We start from the raw sequence: 27,221 nt of genomic DNA, 5'->3' as shown, positions 1-27,221 counted from the left end.
CTCTTAGTGCAGCTGAAAGGTAGCTGGAGTGGGGCTTGCTGTGGCACCAGCACTTCTGAGCAAGACGGGAGTGGGCATGGGGAACAGCAAGTCCACAGCAACAGGACTGCAGCAGCTGGCAGATGCCGTGGCCCTCCAGGGGCTGCACAGTCCCAGCTCTCAATGCCTTACTGATACTAGTATCCAGCAAACCTGGGTCAGAGAAGGGGTCTGAAACTGTGACTGATCTGCCAATTCTTGTTACTGCAGCAATATGTGAACTTCAGGGGGTACTGTAATTCAGCACTGTATGGGGCTGAGGGTGACAAGGAGCTTCAAAGGGATGGATAGGTACCTCCTAACACAGATCAGCTTTACTAGGCCACAGGAAGTTTCTGTTTTGTTTTAGCTGCCAGCCCCGAAGATGCATTTAAACTCATCTCTGACGGATGTTTTCATCCCATCCCATCCATTGTACCATGTGTGAAATCACTTCTTTGTGCAACACCATCTTCAGCAGGAAGACACTTCTGGTGGAAGTTTAAGATGGAGCAAAGTATGGTTAGAACTGCTTCATATATCTATATGTAAATATAGGTAGATAGATATACATACACACGTCTGTCTACATGGATATATATATGTACTTAAAGACAGTATAAGTCCTTTTTAGTCCTTTTCCCGTTGTGATTACATTTATAAACACAAAATTAGCTTTAGAGAAAAGCCAACTTGGGATTGTTATCTGTGTCACAATAGTTTCTGAAAAACTGACGGCAGGACTTAAAAGCCACCAATAAAATAACTTTTAAAAGGTATTTTCCTTTTATTTTGGCAGCTCAAGGTTCTTCTTGTAGTTGTTACTTGATGTCTTACTAGTTTGGTATGTCACTATATGGCAATAAAGCAAAAGCCATATCTAGTAGGCTGTCTGCTTAGCTTGCAGGAAGTTATATTGTAATTTAGAGGAGAAAAAGAAAAGATGGAGCATTATCAGTAAAACAGAGACTCTGTCCTTATCTTTAATGCAATATTTGCTCTGCAGACATGCAAAAACTTACTTTAAGAGATAACTATGACCTCTCATGAACCCAATTTCCTTTTAGCAGAAGAGTTTCATGTCTCTTTGCAAGTGTTAGATGTAGCTATTAAATTCCTTTCAAAGGCCTGGCCTGACCTATTTATGTCTCAATTGAGGGTCAAAATAGCTCAATATCAAATAGCTGCAATTACCTTAGTAGTTCTGGAACAGAAGTAGTCACTGGATCAAACCCTCATCTTGGTCACATTGTTTTCAAATGCAGCAAGAGTCATGTTATTATAATTAGAAGGATTATAAAGTAATATTATGACATTTGCCCTACTTTGAAGGAATAGATAATGGGGACTTGAGTCCTGAATATATGAACATCGTTGCAAATGGAAGAGGTATGTATTCAGCATCAAGAAGGCAGACATGTATTTCTGCATGTAACACAGTATCCAAGTCCCTTACTTCATTAATGTGTAATTAAATCATTTAGAAACAAAGAATTATATAGAATAGTTTGAAAGCATTAAAAAAGACCCTATGTGTCACTATTTTTGATATGTAGATCTGCAAGCATTCCTAACAGGGCCATATACCCTAAAGACTACAGGTTATTGAGGTAGCTTTGTGAAGTTACTGCCCTGTCTGGAGAACCACAGCTGGAATAAAACATTCCTTGTGTTTGGGAACAAAACCTTACGAGTCAAAACTGTAAGTCATTTCAGTAAGAATGGATGCACTGAACTGCTCAAGCTTCCATACCCATTCTTTAGTAAGTTAACTACAAACTCCTACTGAGTTTTTAAACAGGGGGCTTATACGAAAGCACAAGAATCAATTTGCCTTTTGGTGCTAATGGGAAATACATGCAGAAGAATAGCTGAAGGTTTAGTAACCCCACATAAGGCCAAAGCATCCTTTTTCAATATGTAGGACTTCTCTAAAGCTCAAAGTGGTCCTTAAGTGGATGCCACTCCAGGCAGGCATTTAAGGACTTGAAGAATCCTCCTCAAATGCAACCTTAAAACCCGCCTAAGGCTAAGGTTTATAGCTTTAACCTTTGGCATGCTGTACAACAAAGACGGATTGCTTTGAAGACTTTGAATGAGCATATTCTTTAAAAAAAAATAGTATTAAGCCATTATAAACTTTTTATCTAAACATGATTTGTGAAGTTGCCAGAAACCCAATCTCTACATTGGTAACATTTGCCACAATTTTTCTTATGAATACAAAGTATCAAGTATCCTTGCTTGATTTAACCTTAGCAATGAAATAATCACCATGACAACTTATTATTTCTATATCTTATTATATTGCTTTTGAACTCTTTGCTCTTCTCCTAGGCAGTGAACAGTGACAGTAGCATGCCGCGGGGTAGGCCTGCCATCAACCCAACTCTGTGTAAGATGCAAGCCTGCCTGCAGCCTCTCTCCCGTGCAACTAGGTGGCCGCTGCTCCATATGCCATGATGCTCCAATTCCATCTTTTAAATCATCACTGTGGCTGAAATCCTCTAATTTTTGGTAAAAAGAAAAAAGACAACTAAAATATAACTGGATAGTACCAGCCCATCAGGGAGGCATTCAGGTTATGAGTTCCAAAGGAGCCTAGATATTAATCATCTGCCTCGCACCACTTTTCACCTGGTGTTGGCTACCTCGTTTCCTCATGCTCTGATAAAAAAACCTCAAACATGAAGAATTCCCAAATACTGCCACAGTCAGGAAAAATTATTTAGGCTGCAGTGGTCTAGTATGTCTCATTAGACAGCCCAGATAAACTGGGATGCAGAGTTTTAGGCTTCACATACTCGTGTGTGCAGATGTGGAACATCTTATGGAGAAGACCTGCTGCATGAAACCATGGCATGTGGCAGAAAGCGACTTCATTTCACATACTGTTTGCTGCTTGTGCCTCTCACTTGTCACCCCAAAAACTTGTAAAGCTGCATGTCTTCCACGTTAGGGAGCAAAGAGGTGGCAAAACCTCACTGTTTCTGTGGCAAAAAAAAAAGCCAGTGGCAAAACCCCACTGTTAGTAGCCTACCCAGGGAGACCAATAACGAAATACAGCCCTAGGAGCGGAAACAGCTTCTGGGTCAGGCTGCATCAGTTTCTGCTCTGTGAATTACAGCCCTCTCACAAGAGCTTGCTAGCGTAGTACTAAGTAGAACAAAGATGAAATTTTCTTAAGTACTTCTGGTGGGCTGAGCAGCCATCACCACAAGAATCTCAATGGCTGGAAGTGACCTCGAAAGATGATCTAGTTCAATCCCCCTGCCAGAGCAGGACCACTGGTGGGTTACATAGACTAAGTAATGATTTACCCTAAAAATCCTTCAATGGATCACCTTCTTAATGGCAGGCAGGGCACCAAACTAGAGAACTGAGCATATACATCACAACAGTTGGAGATGACATCCTCTGGTTATTGGGTACTCCTCAAAGGGATGTTTCATGCATGCCCAGAGGCTAGAAATAAACCTAGCTGCTAGTCCCTGGCTGCTTTTCTTTGATGTTTGGCTTTTGTTATTGCACTTCAGTATCTTAGATAGGTGACTCATATTTTCTCATTCCTGACTTTTTTTAACCCTTTGCTTCATCCCCTTGACATTTGCTGTTTCATAATATCTCACATACATCCTGAGCTCATCTTTCAGACTCTGGGCAAGCCCCCTGTCATCTGATAAGCTCCTCTGCTGTACGATCCTCCCTGTATTAATTTATCACAGGCTGCTGAGTTCTGTCTGGACAACTGCAATTTGCCCCAGGTAACTCTTCACTTATCTGTATCTGAAAATAATCATAAATCATTATTAAACATCAGCCTGCTTTTAACTGATCAGCAGTAACTTAGTGTTTTGAGAAGTACTTATAAAAAGTTGTAAGTCCTCTACAGTTTCCAGTTCTGACTAATAGCACTCACCACCAGTAACATCTAGAATGGTGGTATCACTGAGCTGCTTTCCACTTCCCTCTAGCACAGAGTATTATAGGACCATTTACCTGATAAAACATGTATGAAAAGGTGTCTCCAGTGTCTTAAGCATACTCTAACAACTGCATGTAATGGTGTGAGCCACTTCATGCCCATCTGCAACTGCAGATGTGCTGAAGTATACACTGGTCATTGACTAAATGACATAGCAAAGTTTACCTTTAATGCTTCAGCTGATTAGCATGTTTACATGAGTAAGCGTTGGTGCAGAAGGCTACTTCCTACTTTTATTGACAAGCCGATGGATAGCTTTAAATGAAAACTAAAATAGAGTAAACTAAACCAAATACAACAGAAATAAAACCTGTCTTCCCTCAGGTTAGGGTGGACCCAAGCTCAGCACCCTGCTAGGAGTCGTCTGTGACACTGGAGCAGCTTTACCACAGGGCACATGGTGCAGGACCAGTCATGAGCTAGATTCTGGGTGACTGACTTCTGGACTTGGGAAAGAAAGGAGTAAAAGCCAGACTTCTGGATTACTTAATGAAGTAACTTCAGGTGTCATTACTCTTGGTGACTTAATGGCCCAGAGGAAAAAGATCCGCTGCTTGTGGGACAGAAAGCAGCTGTGTACGGCTCAGCTCATGCGCAAATAACCTAACCTAAAACTCAGCCTTTCCCTCAACCTGGGTCCTCTGGGGCATCCTTGGTGGCAGGCCTCCATCCTGGACTACCAAGAAAATGCTGTGACCTACTGCCTGGCTGCTGAAGCAGTCCTGACCTGGTGTGATGTGAAAGGAAATGTGCTGCCGTAAGTGTTTACAGGGTCAGGCCCAAATGCAAAGTGAAGGCCTGGCCTCATGTACTGCCCAGTGTTAACCACACAGGAAAACAGCTAAGAAACATAATTGTTTTTGGCTTAAAAGCAGCAGATTCCTTGAAGGAAAGAAAAATTAATTAAAACTCACATATCTTTCTTTAACTGGCAACTGGTCAGATCAATATGACTGAAAGAAACACACACGCAACAGCGATAATCTGAGATATAATCTGACAAATACTGGAAAATAATAGTTGCCCAACTACTCCCAGGGAAAACTGAAATCAAAAGTCACAAGACACATCTCAAGGCGAGACACAGAATATTATCTACAGTGAAAACACATATTAGGTGGCCAACATTGCTGGTAGAGCATTGATAAGGGTGTACAGACTGCAGTGCACACCCTGGTGACAGGATAAACGGCAAGATCTGGTTCTTAATTTAGTCAAAGAGATTGCAGCTGCCTTGCTTGTACGAGATTTGGAAACCACTGCCCTTACAGGCCATGATTGCTTATGTTATGGTTTGACTCTAGCCAGCAACTAAACATATCTAGTGACGGGATAAGGGGTAATGGGATGAAGCTGGAACACAAAGAGTTCCATTTAAATGTAAGAAAAAAGTATTTTACTGTTCAGGTGAGGGAGCCCTGGCACAGGCTGCCCAGGGAGGGTAGTGGAGTCTCCTTCCTTGGAGGTCTTCAAGATACGCCTGGACATGTTCCTATACAACCTGATCTAGGTGGACCTGCTTCTGCAGGGCGGTTGGACTAGATGATCTCTAAAAGTCCCTTCTAACCCACCAACCCCTAACATTCTGTGATTCTATGATTCTATCATTGTGCAGCTGCTCGCTCATTGCCCTCCCTCCCAGTGGGATGGGGAGGAGAATCAAGGGGGAAAAAAGTAAAACTTGTGGGTTGAGATAAGGACAGTTTAATAACTGAAATGAAATACAGTAATAATGCTAGTAACAATAAAAATATATAATAACAATAACTGGAAAAAAGAACTATAACAAAAAGAGAGTGAAATAAAACCCAAGAAAAGACAAGTGATGCACAATGCAGTTGCTCACCACCCCTGATTAAGCAGTGATCTGCCCCTTCCTGCCTGCTACCCCCTGGTTTATATGCTAGGCATGACGTTCTACAGTATGAAATAGCTCTTTGGCTAGTTGGGGTCAGCTGCTCTGGCTGTGCTCCCTCCCAGCTTGTTGTGCACCTGCTTGCCAGAAAGGGTCTGAGAAACTGAAAAATCTTTCACTTAGTTTTAAGTGCTACTTAACAACAACTAAAACATCAGTGTATAATCAGTATTATTCTCACACTAAATCCAACACAGCCCTGCACCAGCTGCTAGGAGGAAAATTAACCCTGTCCCAGATGAAACCAGGACAACTCATTATCCAGCTTTGGTGCAGCTAACACCTTGTATCATATCTAGCCTTCTAAAACTTGAGTGACATCAAGCAACCCAAACTCAGGGCAGGTAGGAAATCATAGTGAGGAGGAGCCAGTGGTCCCTAGGTGTGTGGAATTTTTGGTTTCTCTGTAGTGCTGTGGCACTTCCACTGACTGAGCCCACCCAGCCTCATGCTTTGAAGGAGACCACAGTGGCTCTCAGAGCAGCAACTGTTGCCCAAACAGCTGAAGATGTTCTCCTGTCCACAGCTGATCAGATCTGCAGCTCTTACTGTGCCATGGAGCATCATCATAGGAATCTCCCATTCACATTTACTCCATCTTCAGTGGACATGCATAACATTCTACTGAAAAACTCTGAGATCTCCCTCTTACTCTCCCCATAACAACTTCCCAGGCTCAAATACAGAATCAAGAAGCTCAAGCAGGTGGAGTTATTGGAGTCCCTCACCCTCAAGTGCCCACATTATTCCCTAGGAGTCAGTACTGCAGAGTAAATTCCCCAGTATTGTATGAGGGAAATTGTATTTGTGGAGAAGCTTCTGGCCTCCAATTACACATGGAGTAAACTCATGGAGGTGTCAGATATATTGGATTCTTCTCAGCCCTTGCAATTTTGACACCTGGAGTAACAGAATGTGTAGAACCAGCCACGCAGTGCCAGAACAAAAGGTAACTAAATTCAGCGTTTTCTTGCTAACAGTGATAGGAGAAGTGGAGAGGCAATCCCCGCCCCCTGAAATATGGTACACTCAATGTGAGCTTTCTTGTGGAATACTTTGGTGCTTCTGGCAAGTAGTAATGTAAAAACTTGCTGCATGAGACTTCACAGCAGTCCTTAAGTGTAAACAATCTTTGCTAGAAATTATTTAACCAGTAAGCTGAAGATGGTCAATAATTCACAGAATAACTTGTTTCCAGAAATAACCAGTCTGACTACCAAGTCCTCTGAACATGGGAGAGGATGGATTTCTTTGGTACTTTTGCTAAGTGCTTTTCTTGTGTAGTTGCAGCTTTCCTATTTAGGAGGAGAGCCAGTACAATGCTGAATCCTTCTCCTGTCCCATAGAGGTGCACCGGACTCTTGGCAACAATTATTCAGCTTAACTCTGAATGTTCATTGCAGTTAAGAGGAACTATGCTGATTGACATCAGCAGGTGGGCCAGCCCAAGCCAGCAAGGGTGGAAAAAAGGTGAAAACAGATAAGCCATGGAAAGAGTGATGATTTTTTCCACTTATATTGATGAAATCTTGATGTTCACAGAAGGGCTAAGGTTGGAAGAAACCTTTGGAGTCATCTGGTCCAATCTCACTGCTCAAGGAGAGCCACCCAAAGCCAGACGCCCAGCACCATGCCCAGATGGCTTTTTAATGTCTCCAAGGAGGGAGACTCCACCACTTCTCTGGGCAACTTATGCCAGTACTTGGTCACTCTCAGAGTAAGGCAGCACTTCCTTATCTTCAGACAGACCCACCTGGGTTTCTGCTGTGTCCTTTGCTTCTGGTCCCATCACTGAGCACTACCAAGAAAAGCTTGATCCATCTTCTTTACATTTCCTCTTCAGGTATTTATAACAATTGGTAGGATCCCCCTGAGCCTTCTCTTCTCCAGGCTGAATAGTCCAGACGGAACAGTCCAGGCTCTCCAGCCTCTCAGCTTCACTCTCACGAGAGATGCTCTTGTCCCTTTACCATCTTCGCGGTCCTTTGTTGGACTTTCTCCAATGTGTCCAAGTCTCTCTTTCACTGAGGAGCCCAGAACTGGACAAAGCACTCCAGGGGTGGCCTCATGAGTACTGAGTAGAGGGGAAAGATCACCTCCCTCAATCTGCTGATAATACTTTGTCTAATGCAGTCCAGAATATCATTAGCCTTCTTTGCAGCAAGGGCACACTGCTGACTCACGTTCTCTACTAGCTTCAGTGAGGCTCAGCATTTCTGGAAAACTTTCCACCCAAGAGCTTCAAGTCCCATAAAAACATTGAGTAAACTCTGGGAGCTCAGTGAGAAGAACTGCAAGATCCAAATGAATCCATTTTGAAGAGTAAAAAGAAATGCCCTGCATCAAACTAAATGGGAGCAGAGAGGGGTCAAGGATGAGGAATTTAATCTTCATCCTCCTGCTTCTAGACCACTTGTCTATATTTGCCAAGACAGAAAATTTCGGGTACTTCCTTCTGGGTTTCCCTCATGATTCATGCCATTTTCATCCCAAGCACTCAACTCAGACTTTTGTTAGCCTTTAGGAAGCAGACTTGAAACAGGATGTCGTGGTTTGGCCCAGCTAGCACAGCAGCACCACAACAGTCTCTCACTTGGTGCCCCCATTCACCCCTACCCTCATTAGGATGGCAGAGGTCCCAACGAAATGGGAATAAAAAGATAAGCGAGGTTGTTGTGGATTTTGCCAGTTACTGTTCCAGGCAAAACAGACTCCAGCACTCGACTTAGAGAGGAAAGTAGGAAAGTTTATTCTACTACGTACAAGAAACAGAACAAAAGGCAAAAAGAGAGTAGGATGATGAGAAAATTACAACCAGCACTTTAAGATCTCCCACCCCCATCCCTCCTTATTTCCCAAGCCCAGCTCACTGCTCCGTATATCTCTACCTCTTCCCCCCTCCAACAGCTCAGGGAGGCAGGGAATGGGGGATGTGGTCAGTCTCTCACAGATGGGCTCTGCCGCTTCTCTCTGCTTAGATGAGGATGACTCCTGGCATTCTACCCCTGCTCTGATACAGAGTCCCTCCCCTGGGACACAGTCCTTAATGAACTTCTCTGGTGTGGGTTCTTCCCAGCAGCTGCGGCTTCTGCTGATACAGGGTCCCTCACATGGGACACAATACTTGGTGAATATCTCTGGCTTGGATTCTTCACCACGGTTGCAGTTTCTGCAGATAGAGGGTCCCTCTGTTGGGACAAGGCCTCTTCTGGGCATAAGTTTAATGAGCTGCTTTGTTGTGGGTTCCTCGCTACAGTTACAGCTTATCTGAATGTTGGGTACCTTCCATGGGACACAGCCTCATCCAGCTACAGTGACAAGGGTCCCTCCCAAGGGCCTCCTCTGGCCATAGTTTTAATGAAGAAAATCACTGCCCCTGGCTCGGTGTATGTAGTGAAGTGACTGAGTCCCTCCCACAGGACATGGCCTTCTCTGGCCATAGTTACTGCCCCTAGCTTGGGGTGTTTAATGAAGTGAGTAGCTGCGCCTGCTCAGGGTTCTTAGCAAGATGAGTCCCTGCCTTTGATATGGCATCTTTAACACAATGCAAACAAATCTCAGCTTCAGCAGTCCTCTCCATAGAATGCAGGGGAGTCTCTGCTCCAGCGCACCTCCTCCTCTTTTTCCTCACTGACCTTGGAGTCTGCATGCTTGTTTCTCTCACTGTTCTTTCACCAGCTGGAGAAGAAGAAGGGACAGAAGAAGAAAGAAACAGGAAGAAGCCTCCTCTTCCAGCTTCTTCTTAAAAAGTGATCGTGGAGGTGTCTAATTGGCTCAGCCCCAGAGTGGGTCTGGCTCAGAGCTGGGGAGAGTTTCAAGCAACTTCTTACAGGAGCCATCTTTACATCCCCTTCCCCTTACCAGAAAGGCTATCATGTCAAACCATGACACAGGATCAAAACTGCTTCAAGCAGAGACTAAATTTTGCTTTGTCCAGGCCTCACTAAGCTGTACCTGATCCACTTAAACTATATGTGTCCTCTTCCCTGTGGGGGTTTCTCTGCAGCAGTCCAAAGGCTGGGCTGGGGGAAAATGGAGGCCACACCTTTGCAGATGGGAATAAGCTGGAAGAAAGTGGTTTCCCATCCTGGAGGGCTATCTCAGCCTGGTTAAGAAGGGGGTTAAGAATTCATAATGGACTCATTTTCAGTAAACCTCTAACACTACACTATGTATATTCACAAACAGGTATACCTCATGGCAGGAGGAAATGTGAAAAGTAGGACTTGTACACCAAATCCTCAAGTTAGAATAATCCCTGCTAGCTTAATAATTTTACACTGATGACCTTACATTGATGATTTTACACTGATGATTTTATACTGATCGCTGAAGGCCATGCCCTATGCATTACATCTTCACTTCTAGGCACCGATATCCTTTCTGCACACGTTGGACAGATGGAGCCACACAATTCATACTTGTACCATTATGAGCCCTCAGCACTGTTCCCTCGCATTATTTTTCCTTCATTTCATTTTATCCTAAGCCACTGGCATGCTGGTAAAGCCTAGAATATCTGAAGGGTTAAATCATGTCTTGTCTTATCTCTGAGCTCTTGCTTTTCTCATAGCAACAGCGTTCATGGAGGGGAGAGGCAGAGAGGCTTGCCATTGCCATATTGACAGAACTCAGCACTTTAGATCCCCATGACTGCCTCAGAAATAAAGATCTTGTCGTATTCACTTTAAGCTCCAGCAAGTGCCAAGTAATGTCAATGTCAGCGTGAGAAGCTGCTCTGTCTCTCCCTTTCATTGGTGGCACACGCAGACAAAAGATAAGGAAGACAAAACACTCAGACATGGTTTGTGTTCAGCTAGTGGCAGTTTTTCAAATGGCTTTTCTGCATAAAGATAGCATTGGGATTTTTCTTTCCAGAAGGGATCAAAAAATAAGAACAGGCTACTCTTCCTTTGACCCGCAGAAATCCAATGCATCATTTTTCTTTAAACTGTTATTAAACATTTTATATGAGACTGCAAAAGACAAAGTAGAAGATGAAGACTGAAGATAAGTAAAAGATATGAAATGATTAGAAGTAAGGAAGTTACTTTGAGGCTTTAAGTACAGTGCTTAGGATCCTGCAGAAGCTCAACAGCCAGTCTGCTAATGAAGATCCAACAAAAATAACTGTATACTTTTCTGCTTTTTGTAGTTTTAGGACTAGAGCTTTTCTGATTCCCAGATAAGTGACTTCCCTGAGCACAGACAAGAACTGCAATCATCTCAGTCAAATGAGCTAATGTGACTTTGAAACAACCCACCGAATAAATCTATGCAGAGGTTAGTATCTCTGAAGAGCTGTTCATGGAATAAATTTGAGCTGGAGTTAGTTTATCTGCATTTACAAATGCATTCACACTGCCACTCACAGGCAAACACAGATGTGCCCAGAAGCACACACACAGCCTCACAAAGAGATCACTCTGCTGAGTTATCAAATAATTAGATGTGATTTAATGTCCAAGAGAACAGAGCTTTGCATTTCCTCTAAGGCTCTCTCCTAAAGTTCTTGCTGATGTACACACATTAGGCTCATCTAACCTGGTTGGGGAACTGATGACTTAACTCAGAGCATTCAAATCTTTCACCTAGTCTTGGCTCTGGGTGTTTTCTCATTTAACATTTATTACAAGACAATGCATCTTGCATTTATTTTCAGGTGAGTACTCCAACAGAAAACAGGATGGCAGAGCCCTCTCTCAATGAATCAAGGCTCTATTGAAAAGACATTCAAGAAACACTTTTGAAGAGCTGCAAATATTAACTTGACTGCTTTTACCTACACATGAAGATTTTTGATACTGCCTTTCACAGCGACACTCTCCTGTTAAGTCATTAATGAACATTCACCTCTCAGCATTGTCCATGCTGCATTATTCTTTACAGATGATTGAATCTACACTCCATAAATTTTACTCTTTTCTGAAATACACTTGAATAGACTGAGCAGATGGGTCAGCTGTGCCTTCTGTATTTTTTAAACTTAAAAAAACCCTCTGGTAGTGACACTACTTTCATCATCTCGTCTACTCATCTCTGTTAGCCAGAAGAGGCAGATCACCTCCCGATCAACTACCTATCCTGGCTTAAGAATGTGTGTGGTTCACATATTGCCTGTAGGCAGCTATCTGCTTGGGCAACCAGCCATTCTGTCCTCGTGTGATTCAGACATTTTGAGAAACAATGGAAATACCCCAGTGCTTCTTCCAAGGTTCTGTTCTCTTCAACTAAACAAGGAAACCACAAGAAAGGCTCATGAGTGATACAGGAGGAATGTGGGATGTGGATTTTTCTCTTGGAGCCCTACAGGCAACCTACAACAAGAGGACAAGAAGGACAACATCGCTTTAGTCTCCTGAGGACATCTCGACCACTAAAGCCAACAACGTATTATTTATCATAAAATCACTTCTAGTATGTTTGTCTTATTTCCTTTTCTTCCTCATCTGTCCGTTCAGATACACTTACTGTCTCTTGCATCAGGCTGCATGATCTTCAGTGCAGGGACCGTATTTTCACAGTGTATATACAGTGCCCAGTGCATACAGTCTACCCATGCTAGCAAGAAAAGAGGCTTGGAGATGCATGGCAGCCAGTGATAGGAGCAGCTGACAGCTCTTAGCTGCTCACAAAGAAGAAGTTGAATTTTTTTTACGAGAGCCACTCCTCAATAACTGGAGTACAACAGCTGTACTTTGCAACATACCTTTCTGACAGATTTCAGCTGGGCTAAATGATGGCCTTTCCTCTTGCCAGCATCTGCTTGATTTCAGTATGCTTGCTTTTTGCTTTGTGCTTGGATCAGAATGCATTAAAGCACAGATCCCTGCCTAAGGACTCCAAACCGGAGGCCTCTGGATCCATTTTGAAGTGCATGAGTCGGGAGAGATCTCCTCCCCACCCCTGGCTTGCCCCACTGCTGTTCCACCTTCTTTCTGATGAATGGTCAGTTCTCAGCCAAACTACACTGCCATAGCCAGGCAGCAAACTTACCCCAAAGCTGTAACATACAGAGGTTGCTCAATGTGAGGGCCTCACATGCCTGGCTTGCATGCATGACCTGTCACAGTGTCATTACCTTGTGCTGCTCGAGTTTTGCCTCAACCACCTGGTAGCTCACTGAAAACAGAAGAGCGCTCCCAGCAGATAACGGTTTAAATGAAATAATGTAATCCAAATCCTACTCTGCCACATGATTAACTGTTTACCTTTTAATTGCTTGTAATAATTGGGTAGTGACAAGTGAATGAATTTCACAGTATGTGTTGCATATCACTGTAGTTGTTTCTTCTGCAGCCACAGCAGAGCTAAGAGTAAGACTGTGAAATCACTAGTAGAAGACAATTAACCCTGTTTGCAATGGGAGAAAGGATACCTCCAAGAGACTCATTCAATCATTCCCATTATCTTTTACAGATGGCAATACACAGCCTTTTCATTTTTGGAAGAAACACACCGCAAAACAGCCACCCTTTGCACAAGTCCCCATACACACTGTCCCTGTGGGCTGCTGGTTCTGGCACGAGCAACCTCACCAGGAGAGGAAAGGCTTGGGGATGGGGCTTGGGTTGCACTGCAGAGCAGCAGCTTCCACACCTTTCTCAATTCTTTCCCTTCTTCATGTACCATCTGGGGAGAAGGCAAATACTAGGACATTTTATATGATCTGTTTTAATCACTCTGTCAGCATAAATGGAAGTACATTTCCACATAATAACAAAATTCTACAGCATAGACAAATAGGCAAACAGCAGAACCCCAGGAGAAATGACTCCTGACAGAAAGCAAACACCTGCCAGAGATGCTTCCAAAGAATTAATGCAGGAAACAGATTGTTTTTGTCCTCTCTAATTACAGGGTACTCTTCCACAAAGTTGCCATTCACAGCGGTGTGGGTAAACTGCTCTGTGCTTGCTGTTGGGGAGCACCTCCTCATCTGTCCTCAAACCAGATGGACAGCTGGCTGCCTGCAGAGAGCACAACCAGTTCCAGCTCCTGCTGTCTTTGTGGCAAACAGAGCCTCACAACATCTGCATTTCCACTAGTTACTACCCAGGTCCCTGTAACTTGCTCAGGTCACTGCTGCCTCTAGGAGGACTCAGCAGATGGGGCATTGCTGACAAATGCTCCTCAGTCACAGTCATCTAATAGGCCATCAGTGAATGCAGCTCCCCATGTTGTGCGACCCTGGCTACTACTGTGTCTCAACCCAGCTTATGAGTATAACTGAAGGTAGGAATGGGATACTGACATCAGAGAAAGAGCTGCCTGCAATGATGATCTTCCAGTCATCCTCCATGTGACTAACACACTGACAGTTACTTCCCTCTCTTCATTCCTCCCATCTGCCCTGTGAGAAAATAAGATAAGGTCAGGGGACAGTCAGAAGGCAATGTAAGGGGAGGTAAAAGGTGATGAAGCCACTAGCAAGATGTCGGGAGAAGAAGCTACGCTACCAGCACTGTGCAGCCTGCACACAGAAAAGGCTCAAGAAGCAGGACAATGGGCTGCCTCTCAAATCCCCTGGTGGGAAGCTTCTCTGCTAGCCCTGTGCTCAGTGAGAAAGCTTTAGGCAGTGAGAAAGCATGGGCATGGTGGTCCCTGCACAGGACACTATCCCAGCTGCAGGTCTGATTAGAAACAGATGTTGACTCGTCTCCAAAAATCATGGTGAAGCCCATGTAAGCAACGCTACAAAACAACCCTGCACACTCTTTCTGGTGGATGTTACTTTTGCTGTTCCTGTCTTTTGTCACAGAGGGCAAACCACTGCTGTAGCTGGCAGTTAACATCCACATGTGCCAGTGGCATCTGGGATGGCTCTCATGTCTGTGGTTAGCCATAACAGCTGAGAAGTGATGGTCACCTCTTGGGGTCCCCTCTGTAGTGCCCTGGGCAACCCAATAGCTGTGATTCCCTCGTGGCTTTGTTTACCTGAGGACACTCAGGAAAATGAAATTATATTCACTAAGAACAGAAAGATGTTTAGATAAATTGTGCTTAGGCTTCTGATGTAGAATTGAAGTGTCATTAATGCAACTGATCTCCCTTCCTACCTCTTTTAATTCTCAGAATGAGTGTCCATATAGAGTTTTAATGAGGTTTAATTAATCTTCTTTCAAAGGTAGCTTAGATTAATTTTCTTATGTTCTCCTTGTAGACAATCCATGTAGACAACCCCGCCTCAAAGGATTCTTGCACCACGGGAAAGTTTCCTGCTTGGAGAGTTTCAACAGTCAAAATTTCTATGCTATCTTTTATGTCAGTTTTAGTCTACTGACCCAAACTGGTCCACAAAGGACATTTGTACAAACTAATGCAATTAATTAAAACCTTATCCCTCTTATTCAATAAAATTATGGGGTTTGCAGAGACATTCTAGTTCAAGAATGATTTTACTGATTTAACTCTGTTTTCTTAAGGCTTAAAAATTTGCCTTCCAATGAACATGTACTGGTTTTATTAAGCCAATTTCATTAATGGAGGCAAACTCCAGGAGACAGACATATATAATTTAGTAAGGACAATCGGGTTTGGTTGAGGTTAAACATGTATCTAACTGACTTGAGCTGAAACAACTCACACTTTGGTTGCACCAGTCAATTACTGCGGTCTAAGGTAGTCTCAGGTGCTGTAGGCAGCAGCCACATCTTAACTCCATGCACACCCATTTTAGCCCCACGGCAAGTGTGGAGTAATTTGAAGGAGGACAAGTATGCACTTCTCACCTACCACAGTGCAAGATAGCAAATGGGCAGTAACTGGAGAGGACCTGATGGATGGTAACAGCATAACTCAGAACAGTCTAGATAACTGCTGCGGTGTTTGACTCTGTCTGAAGCCATATCTTTGGTTAACTAAATGGTATCATTCACAGAGGTGACATTTTACTTAATGTGAGATGCTCTTAAAATGCATTCTAAGCATATACCCAAAGGGAAATTGCACAATGCAAATTGCCTTCTAAAACAGTTGTGTTTAATTGGTATGGACAAGGTTATGGTTGTGTTTCCTTGAACGTTGTATTTCTGCTAAGAGGAGGGACAAGATGCACATCTGAATTACCACGCCATAAGACAGATTAGTACCTAAGCAAAACAACTACAATATTTTATGTTACTTTCCTGTTTTTCCACTGCTTAAGGTTACAGAAGTGGCAACAAGTAGTGTTGTTAAATATCTTGAAAACTAGTTTTGCAGAGTACTTGGCTTCAACCCAAAATCTACTCTTTTCACATGGCAATGGACTTCCATTGGCCTTAGTTAAAAAAAGGGTCCACGTGAGCACAGATCTTTCAAGGTCCATGGTGCAGAACCACTGTCTGTGCCAGAGCTACTCCAGAAGAAGCCTCCTGCCCTGGCATACACAGTCAGGCATACACAGTAGTTAAGAGCAATCACACTCACTCCCTCTATCTCTGCCCCTAGAGAAAACATACTTGTGGTGAGCCATGAAATAAGTGCCAGGTGGAAACAGCTGAAAACATTAGAGAGGGAAAAGGCCTCTAATGTGGTTTCCCTTCTTAACTCTAAACCTACAGCTTGTAAATGGAAAATGGATAGCCACCAACTGCTGCTGACTCCCATCCTTACCACTTACACCAAGGTCCTCAGCTATGAGCGGGGAACTGCTCTTGATTCTCATGTAAGCAAGCAAAGGCACTATTTGGGATAGTACAAACAGCCTATTTAGTTCTCCCACTCCCACCAGGCACCACTGCAGTGGGCATTTATACCTTTCTGGTTTCCTTGTGTTGCACTCAGGCTACTGCTGGTGGCATATTTTTGAACTCTCTGGTCAGTTTCCAGCTTCTTGTCTCATACTCATTAACACAGCACACCCCAGCCTTCTTGAGGCAATATCTCAAGATGTAGTTTTATACATTTTTACTGTTTCTGAGCAGAAATGATTCCCAGCACCAAAAAAATAGCAAAACAATAAAAACTGTATGAAGAAATTAAAAATCAAATATGACAAGTACCCTGCAATAGCAAAAAGGTCATGATTTTCTTTCAAAAAGATCTTTTTTCTTACAACAAATGAAAGATATGCCTTATAAAAATAATGGCAATACGAATCATTCCAGGATAACAAACCCCTGTCAATTTAATTACTGCAAATTGCATTTGCTGATAGAGACAATAAATAAGACAGAATAAGACAGAGGATATTGCTTTAGAAGGGAGCTTGGTTTCTACAAAACATTCTAAGGTGTAAATCTGGAGGGCCAGATTCTCAGTTTGGTGAACGTCAATATAAAACAATGGAGGACTCTTCCCTTTGTGCTAGGCAGTGTCCTACCTGATTCCTTACATGCCTATATGGGGCTGAATGCAAACAACACAGAAAAGCCACTCTTTCACCAGGAAGGAAGAAAACATATTTATGCACAACTCAGGGAAGCACAGGTTTTTGGTATGGTAGTTTACATTTAAATATGATCTACAATACATTTATTTATTGGTTTCTACTTTTTCTGTCTTATAAACCAGAAATTCAGACAAGGTAAAGAGAAATTAAAGGCATATTCAAACCTCGCACTCATACCACTTTGTTCAGCCTATGCTTCAGGTCTAAGCAACTTGGTAAGACAACCCCTCAAAAGTAACCAGCAAATTGGAAAACCTTTGGCCACAAAAATTTGACCCCAGCAGACACACATTGCAGTGTTACAGTAATTCTGTTGTTCTACAGGCAGCACCCTGAAGTTTTCCGATAGTAAAAGGTTTTGTTTTGAACCACTACGCTGTCTTTGGTTTGTTATGTGGCTGCTGAGATGGAAAAATAGCAGTCTCTGAATTTTGCTTTCAGTTCTTACAATGTGCTTTCCCATCCCTTTAAAGTGCAAGGACATGAACCTATATTTAGGAACTTTCCAGGTAACAAATAGTTCCCACCAGACAAGTTTACATCTTTATTTTGTCTCTCTTTACAGAGGAAGAGAATGGGCAAGGGAGTTCAAATGAAGCTCAGAGAAGCCAAAAAGGAAACCACAGGTTTTATATTTTTCTTCTGAGCTTGTGTTTAGTGAGGCCTCATCCCTCAGCACGACAGACATTGTGCTGTGGTCTTCTACAGTCACCCAGAGAGATTCTGTGAATTCAAATAATCCTTATGTTAACCGCAAGATGCAGATAAACACTCTTTAACTCTTCCAAATTTCTCAGATATCAGGAGAGATACCTGAAGATAAGATGTTCCAGTTTCAATGGCAAAGGTCTTCTTTGACAACACGCTTTGGGAAATAAGTCAGATTGTTTATCCTCCGGTGGTAGTTTGTCTCTGGTTCACTGAGCATAAAGGAGAAAATTATTTTCTAAACTCTCCTTCAGTTTATCTCTTTCCTTCCAGCTTCCTAATTTCACCCAAAGAGAAAGGCTACTGAGGTGAAACTACAACTCACTGTAGTTTGTGACCTCTTGCACATCACTGTGCTCAAAAGCTCTTTGAGTTCTTTTACTTTCCTCAGTCATGACTCTGCTCTTGAAGGCCCTGAGACTTAAACAGGAGCATCCTGGAAACACTTCATCTTATGCTGCCTATAAGCAACTACAAAAGGTTAACATTTCAGTTTTTGCTTTGAAAGTGGGTCAGGCTATGCTGGCTACTAAAAGTTTGAGTGGTATAAGCCCCTTCTTCCAAGCCATGATAAAACTCTAACTGACTTCAGTCCAAGTTATAGCACTGGTGAGCAATGGCTCTACTGGATTGGAGAACCCAAGTCTAATAATTAATCTGACAACTAATTTCCGATCCTTTAAATGGAGAGTATCCTACCAAGAGCTTCAGTTAGACAATCTGTTATTACAATACTTGTAACAGCTTTATCCCAGAAATGGAGGTTCTTCTTTCCTTCAAAAAGAGACTGCACAGAGAAGATATAAGTGTCTCTCCTCACCATTTTTTTTTAGTCTTTGAGTCTTAAACATAAAGAAATAGAGGTATTTGTCTCTCCAGGCAACCTGTGAGGTTTGTGTCAGGCCGGTGACCCCTCCTGTCACAATATATATCATCCATTGTGTCCCTGTATGCGAGAGGACTGGTGTGAGTACTGTATCACATTCCAGGGCTGGTAGGCATACTTACAGGAAATAGTTTACTGTGGACAGGGAAAAATATTTAATGGAAAGAAGGAAAAAAAATCATTCAATCAATGAAGTAAGGTGTGCAACTCCACCTCAGGCCTTTTTATTCCTTCTGTCTTTGTCTGGGACTGTCTTGTTCTCCTTGCCAGAGCAAGGCTAGCTGAGCAAGCAAGGAATGTGTACAACTCACAGTAGGTTAGTAACTTCACAGAGGTCAATGAAATCGAAGCCAATAAAGCTAACCTAAAATGTGTGCTTATGGAATTTTGCCAAATCAGCACCTACCTCCTGAATAAAGTCCAAGGATTGTTGCAGCTTTGACTTTCTCTTTAAAAAGCTTCCCTTCCACTCCATAAGGAAAGTGTCTTCCCCTGAAAAAGTGACAAGAGCTCTTCCCCTACACCACACAAGCTAAAACATGAGCAATACCAGATGCACTCTGCATTAATTACCAAATCTTTGCTACTTTATTTCAGTCTAATAGGACAGACTACTGCATGTCAGCATGGGCCTTTATCAGCCTGTGACCTTCAGCTGACATTACAGTTTCTGTCTTGAAGAACATGACCAACTCCTAAAATACCTAACACAGTTGCACAAGGCTGTGAAGGACAGAAAAGGGGAAACTTAGCACCAACTTGGCCCAAGGTCAACATCACTAGACTCATCTTCTACTCACGGAAGTCTACTCCAGTGTCTCCAAGTTTATTATGGAAGAAATATCCATGGGAGACAGAAATAGGGTTAGACAATGTCCAATCCGAAACATCATCACTCAGTCTGGGATATTCGAGCACACAAGTCTGCCATGTGCTCTCTGGACAGCTGAATTCTTACCTCCTTCCATTCCTATTCACATGTTGAGTTAATTTAAGTCAAGGAAATTACATTATTATGCCACAGATGTATAAAATTTGCTTTTGTTTGACGTGACATTTGAGTTTGGGAAAAAGCTCTGAAATCCAATTATTGACTAACACTGCTAAGCATGTAAATAGCTCGTTCTCAGATCTTATTCTGACCTTTTCCTGTAATTTCAACTAGATTTTAAACCACAAGTTTGGCAGAGCTATTGCCAAGAAAGAACTTTTCACCATCCCCAGTACACAACTGTAGGTAATATATGTACAAAGAAATACCCAGGGGCAAACTCCCTCTCACTTTTTTATTGAATCATCAACAGCTTTACAATGAGAACAGATTTGGCCTTTTACCCTAAACAGGCATCCACCTTGTAGCACTTCTGGTTGTTGAAGAAAACAGATTTACAAAGAAACTGTTTCTCACAGCACCAATCTTGGTCAACGACTCCACATCAGCTCCAATAAACTTTATAAACCAGGACGTTATTCAGTTCCCAGCTCATCACTGAATTCATGCAAAGCCTGATCCTGCCCATAGCAAACACAGACTCTCTGAAGAAGAAACTATAAAAAGGGTAGCAGCTCTGTTAGCAGTGACACTGCTAACAGTGTCCTGGTTTAGAATGGACAGTTTACCTCGTATCTAAGATGGGATGAGGCCTGAGAGACAACCTGCCTGTGATTAAGTTTTTTTTTGCAACGATACTCTTTCCTGTGGAGTCTCTGGTGTCTATTAACACAGCTGGGTTCACAGTTCAATTACATGAATTCTTTGATGTCTCATTATGCAGTTAAGCCCATGCTCCATTTCTTCCCCTGAGGCTCCTCTCCTCTCTCCAGACACTAATTTCCATGAAACTCTTAGGAATCTTAATATCTCTGATGCTACTGTCACTGTACCACAATCAGCCAGCAGTTTCAACAAGTATTTGGCAAGATGGAGACTAGGCAGAGGGAAGACAAGGGGCAAGCAAGCAGTCCTATAGCATAAGTATCTATTTTCTTCTGAGAAAACCAGGAAAAACACATCATTATACACTCCAACAAGTGTACACTGTTATAGCAGGAGAGAAATATCAGTACTTGACCCAGCAGAGAGAATCTTACTCCTTGCTCCACTCTCACTGTTGGCCTTTAGATTATCCTACACTTTAAAACAATTTCAGACACAGAACTAATTCATACAGTGATGAAGAGTAAAGAAACATTTTAAGTGTGAGAAATTATATCCTTTTTGTTTCCTGTAAATCTATTTGTTAATAAAAAAGTTCATCACCCAGGAATATCTCAACTTCCTCCCCCACTAAGAAACCACTCGTGGCTCTCTCCTTCCTTTCTGCCTCATCCTCTTTCTCCTCCACACAAGCTCATACTTCTCTTTAAATAAAACAACAAAAAAAATCTTAAACATGCCTTTTGTCTGAAATTCCTCTTTTTGTTTTCCTTCATTACCACTACTAGGAAAAAAAAGTCCAACACACTGAAGGCAAATATCAGTATTTGATCTTAATGTTTTTGCATCAATAGCTTCAATAGAATTTGGTTCCAGTGATCAAATATATCCATGATTCAATCATAAACTGCATAGTTACTTTGTTGCCTACTCCAGATGTGTAGCTTCATGTCCAGAGCTGCTAATGCAGCAATATACAGTTTTATTTAATGGAAGTTATGTTATTACCACATACACTGGTCCGCTTGCAAAACTTCACATTTCAAGGCCCACAGTTTCAAAATAAGTCTTTACTCAGACCCTCTAGATCTTAAGGCATGAGATCTGAACCTCTACAGTCTCTACTTTTTGTTATTAGGACTACATTTAATTCCAGAGAAACTCTGGCTTTCTGGGTAAGAAGTTTTTAATGAATGAGCAACATCAGAGGCTGCTTAAGATGACTTCAGCAATATAGTACAGAAAGTAAGATAAAGGAAGTAGTAAAGTAAGCAATTTACCTGGAGTATTAAGAGCATCTGAATAATAGAAGGTGGAACTCGGGCTCTGGAACGTGATAATGCATCTTCCAATTTAATATTGAGGGTAATTATATTCCTAAAATGTAGAAGAGCCAGCTGCCGAACTGAAGGCTCCTTCCCCTTTGAAACACAAACAAAGTGAGACAGATTATGAGCAGTGTGAAAATGAGTTTCCAAGTCCTCTATCAAAATTCCTTGTTTGACTTCTGAGGGATTACAAGAACAGTAAGCCTGAATGAAAAGCAAAGGAAACATAACAAAGGACACAGAGCAGCCTACAAGCCTGCAGACTGAATTTGATTTGGCAGTAATGAACGTTTCAGACAATGACTGAATCTGTGTGAATATGCTGAAAGGTTGGGGTGGCGTGTGGGGGATCATACCTAAGTGCAGGCTAGATTAATATTTCGTACCTTAATTAAACAAAAAAACCCCACCCACTACGGTTAAAAAAGGGTTGAATTTCCACTTTTTCTCAAGATTTTGAGTACTGGCTGGGTATTGTCTCTAAATTATGGTGGGAATCCTGATTCAGCCCATCTGTGAGTCCTTCTTTTCTCTACCGTTTGGAGAGACTTCACTATAAGATAGAAACAGAGTTGAAGTTTCACATTGCATTTTCAACATCTTTTTGCAGTTTGAGAATATTTTCTCACTGAAGAAAATCTGAAGACTACAATGCTACTCTGCCTGCAGAGATTAACACTGCTTCCCTTATGAGAACTTCTAAAACTGTTCTTGCTTCTAGCATCTGAGTCTTTTCCTTGGGTATATGTGACTGTACATATATATTCTTGCCTGCAGTTCTGAGTGTTGCCAGTCAGATATTAACACTTCTGGAAGGTCTAGTATTAAGCTGATACTGACTCATTTTACCCTGGAATAAAGACGCTTGACTCCACTCACTCCTTTTCACTTTATTTATTATAGATACTGAAGTAAAGAAAGCCCTAAATCTACTTCAATTGCTAATGAAGCATATAAGCACTAACTGGGCTTTTGGAAGTAACATAAGAACATCAGGCATCTAGATCTATCTGAAATTACATAGGACTTAGGGCTCTTACCCTCTAGGTTCCTTTCAAAATTCAAGTAATTACTTCCATCTTAAAGGTGAGGAGACTTGTATTGCTAAATTATGTACAAAGGCCTCAGGAACACAGCAATGAAAAGGAGTATTTGGTGCAGTTTTCAAAAACATCTGAGTGAGTTCTAATTTAGTCAAGTGGTTTGGAAACACAGGTTGAGAGCTTACTTACATATCTAAGTGCACAAATGCCTTGGATTTAAATTATGTGGCACTTGGAAAAATCTCCCATTGTGTTTATATAGGCTTTTAATACCATCTTGTCTCGTTTTAAAGTTTCTACTGGTAAGACACAGGTCAATGGATGAAGCAGCCTTCTATGTTTTCAGAGATCTTCTATTTCAGAATCAAATTATGTGTAAAGTCACAGCATTTAATTCAGATTTTATGCCTGTAATTATCTGAAAATGTAAATGGCAGTATCATTAACACTTGGTCAATCATTTTAGACAGAAAGTTCTCTTGGAAAAATAAGAGAATGTTTCCAAAGTTTCCCCAGGTACATTTAGGCATCAAGCTCCCACTAAAATCTGTAGGCATCTGAGAGCAACTCCGAAAGGTCACCTATACCTACCTGGTACAGATTTCCTAGGGACTTAAGTAATAGATGACATTCTGTGGCCATTACTAAATTAGAAGATTAATCTTTCATCTAAACTAGATCAAGTACCTATTGTAGATTTTAAATTACTGAAGGGAAATTCTGTGCTCATGTAAACTGGTCTAACTCCACTGACTATTTCTGTCCACTTACAGTAGCATAGAATTTGATCTCGGAAATACGATTACTTTTCAAATATGGAGATACCTCAGAGACAAATATGTGCATTTCCTTCTCTGCAATGTATAATTTAAGTCAACACAGCTCCACTTATTTCATTGTGTGCATATTTCAGTTTATCATTGGTAACTTTTTTGACTTTTTCTGTGCATTGGCAGAAGGACTGAATTTCACTTTTGTTTTCAAAGTTTCCCTTCATCTTTTTCACCCAAGCACTTCAAACTTGTTTACATAACTAACTTATTTGCATGACATAACTATACAGAACAGCTGCACTGGGAGGCTGGCTCAAGGAGAGAAGAGTTAAAGATTGCATCAATCTGTTGCTGAACCAGTTAAGTTACTTTTTCCAGTTTTTCAAGATTCTATAGTAAGAGAGCATTTTTTCACCTGCACAGGGTAGAAAATAGCCTGAAGCATGGGCAGGACATCACTGAAGAAAAAATCCCAGGTTTCAGCTAAGGTATCCAGTAGTTTCTGCCCTGTAAAACCACAAAACAAACTAGTGAGCTGTTTAGGTTGTAATCAGCTAACTGCAAAGAGTATAACATGCAGGCAACAATGTGAATCTGCTATTCTACACAAAGATGAATCATGTACTATTAGCAGCACGGAATTAGTATTCCTTTTGGTGTATCAGATCATTCAGTATTTGTGTCTTTTCAGGTGACACATCTAACATTCTTAGTAAACTCACAGACTCTGAGGTTAAAGTTTACTCAGAAAAACCCTGGGAAGAACAAAGAGTAATAGCCTAGGTTACCTCCTTCCCTTCTTGCAGTAATACCTACTGGACAAGACTGTGATGGAGAGCAGTAGGAGGAAGATATAGCAGGTTAAATGTGGAAGCAGTCCTACAGAGAAATCTCCCCCACTGTGCTCCCCTCTGCCCTCCAAGCTGCAAGGCAGGAGAGAAAACTGAGTGAAGACTGAGCGGAAACCTCATTATACTTACAAGTATGTAAAAGGTGTGTGTCAAAAGGATAAGGCAAGACTTTTTTTCTATAGTGTCCAGTGATAGGACAAGGGGTAATGGACAAAAGCTGGAATACAAAAAGTTCCACTTAAACATAAGAAAAAAAAAATTCACTGTTCAGGTGAGAGAGCCCTGGCACAGGCTGCCCAGGGAGGGTGTGTAGTCTCCTTCTCTGGAGGTCTTCAAAACCTACCTGTTACTCTGTGACCTGATCTAGGTGGACCTGCTTGAGCTGGGGGATTGGACTGGATGATCTCTAGAGATCCTTTCCAGCCCACACCATTCTGTGATTCCTTAGTTTCCCTGAATCTCCACTTATACAGAAAATCTAACCCAAGATCTATGGAAAGAGACAACAGTGTTGAGGCTCTATTTTTTACCGTAACTTTCAAAGGATGAGGTCAAACCCTGCTATGTTATGAGCTGACCATCGACTTCATAGCAAAGCCATCTCCTTGTCCATACCCTTCCCTGCTGCAGTCACCTGGAAGTCATCCCAGTGGAGACTGAAGAAGCACGCCAAGATCTTTGTTTCTGCAGCACCACGCAAGAGTTCTCTCTGTCCTACACACTTGTGCACAAGACTGAAAAGGGTGTTCTTTGTTTCTTTTTTTTAAAGTTGTTTTAGGGAACCAGGTCAAAAACTTCCTAGCAGCTGTAGCAGTAAAAAATCCTATTGTGTTATAACCTCCATATACTAGTGTTTGAAACACAAAAGTGTTTCAAAGACATAAATTCAGTCATGAAGGAGAAGCCCAACCACTCTATGGCTTGAAGGCAGAGTTTTAGAAAAAGTTAAATACGTTAGTAGCCTACAAGTTGTGGCTAAGTGGAAACTAAACCTTTATAAATCTAGCTCTAGATGTGGGTGCCGAACATTGGTGCTCTTCAAATCTTGCTGCTAGAATTGCATGAACTCAAATTACCCTGTTGAGATAAACATACCTTTACTGTCACACACGTTTTTTATCTTGTGGGCAGCTTGTTTCTTGGTGATGGATTTCTGTACAGCAGCTCAGAAAGGCTGCAGAGTCAAACTGCCTTTGTCAGGCAAGCCTTTTACTGGGGGCTGTGGAAGAACTCCTGCGATTTGTTGATGAAGAGCTTCTTTCACAGGGAGGAAGGAATGTGACTACTGTGTCCTTTCAAGAATATGTTTGTTTTACTATCAGGCAAAGATCCTTTAGTTTAACATAAATATTTGCCAGATTCTTGAAGCTAAATGCTTATTTTAATGAAGCGCAATGTAGTCAATTTTGTATGACACAAAACCCCAAAGTACTTCTCACAGTGCTTCTGAAAGTTAATTGAAACTCATAATGTTAAGAATAAAAAAGTAATCATTTCAAAACCAAAGCTAAAATTTAAAAAATTCTCCTGTAGGACAAGAACCTTCCAAAGTGTGTTCTGAAGTCATCTTTTTTCTCTTTTGAAAATTTCAACTCCGACCAGATAGGGAAATTCATCCACAGGACGTGGGACAACCTGAGATTTGAGCGCAAGACTGCTGCTGCTGCTGCAGGCCCAAGAAGGGAGCCCTACTCAGAATGGGAGATCACATGACTTCTGTGCTCCCAACTTTGTCTCAGGTGTTTTAGGAGCCATGAGGACATGGACTTTGGCGCAGACTATGAAGTGCTGCTGCCAGGAAACCTGAATTCAAGCCTTGGAAATTCACATCCATCAGCTACTTCACAGGCAAGCTACCTAAAAGGCAGAAAGAACTCTGTCTCTGAATAAGATTCCTAAACCACAGCTGCCCTGTCATAAGTTGCCAGTTTTAGTGAGCTGACATTTCTGAGGATAGACTTGCAAACTACATGATGGTTTCGATCCTCATTTTACCAGTATTCTTGACCACATTTTAAGGGGCAAACCACAAAATGATATACTAAACTCAAAACCAAAATAAACCTAACAGCTTGATGAAATTTCATATTTGCTGAACATCCTCCTACATTTGAAGTCATTTAATCGTCTCACATTTCAATTTTTCATCTCAGTTTTGACATTAAACATCAGAGATAGTATTTTTTTTTTAATGTACAAGCCAGTAAAACCTGAAGAAAAAGGTTTGGACTTTGGTAGGTCTCTGCATCTAATTTGCTGATTTGATACTTAAAACCCAATTTTCTTCATAATTTACAAGGCAGCTATGAAGGAAGGCCTCAAGATCCTTAAATCTCCCCTTGTGCTCTCCAAGCAGTTACTTTATGTAACTGAGCAAATCTGTGTTCAGCTTAAAGAGTCTGGGTACTTTTTTCAGGGTTTTTTCCTCAAATTTGTTCTCTTTCTACAGCTTTCTGAGCTACTGTCTTTTCATCAGAAAAGCTGGGTCCCCTAGCACTGTCTTAATCTAATTGCATTGTCAGTAATGGAAGGCCCTGTTCAGGATTCATAGATAGCTGAAACTAATGAAAACAGTTGTCTTGAGGCTACTGCTGAACAGTATATTTAGACTAACTGGTGTTAGGAATGCAACTTTGGAAAAGAAAAGATACATTTCTTTAAAATTGCCTCAAGACTCCCCAAA

The 27,221-nt window shown here is 41.7% G+C and overlaps 1 protein-coding gene across 5 annotated transcripts in view; it reads right to left on the bottom strand.

The window, feature by feature from the left end:
• Positions 1 to 27,221, bottom strand: part of PRR5 (proline rich 5) — a 106,153-nt gene that overhangs the window by 7,747 nt on the left and 71,185 nt on the right. For all 5 annotated transcript variants that reach the window (XM_062006940.1, XM_062006925.1, XM_062006935.1 and 2 more), the window contains 2 exons: positions 24,103 to 24,194; positions 21,824 to 21,964 (listed from right to left, as the gene is read on the bottom strand). In XM_062006940.1, the coding sequence (XP_061862924.1) occupies positions 21,824 to 21,964; positions 24,103 to 24,194 (233 nt within the window). The remainder of the gene's footprint in view (positions 1 to 21,823; positions 21,965 to 24,102; positions 24,195 to 27,221) is intronic.

This window comes from Colius striatus, chromosome 1 (assembly GCF_028858725.1).
Source record: "Colius striatus isolate bColStr4 chromosome 1, bColStr4.1.hap1, whole genome shotgun sequence".
In the NCBI taxonomy this organism is placed as follows: Eukaryota; Metazoa; Chordata; class Aves; order Coliiformes; family Coliidae; genus Colius; species Colius striatus.
The sequence above is the reverse complement of the archived record's forward strand: the minus strand, read 5'-3'. Positions and strand labels throughout refer to the sequence as shown.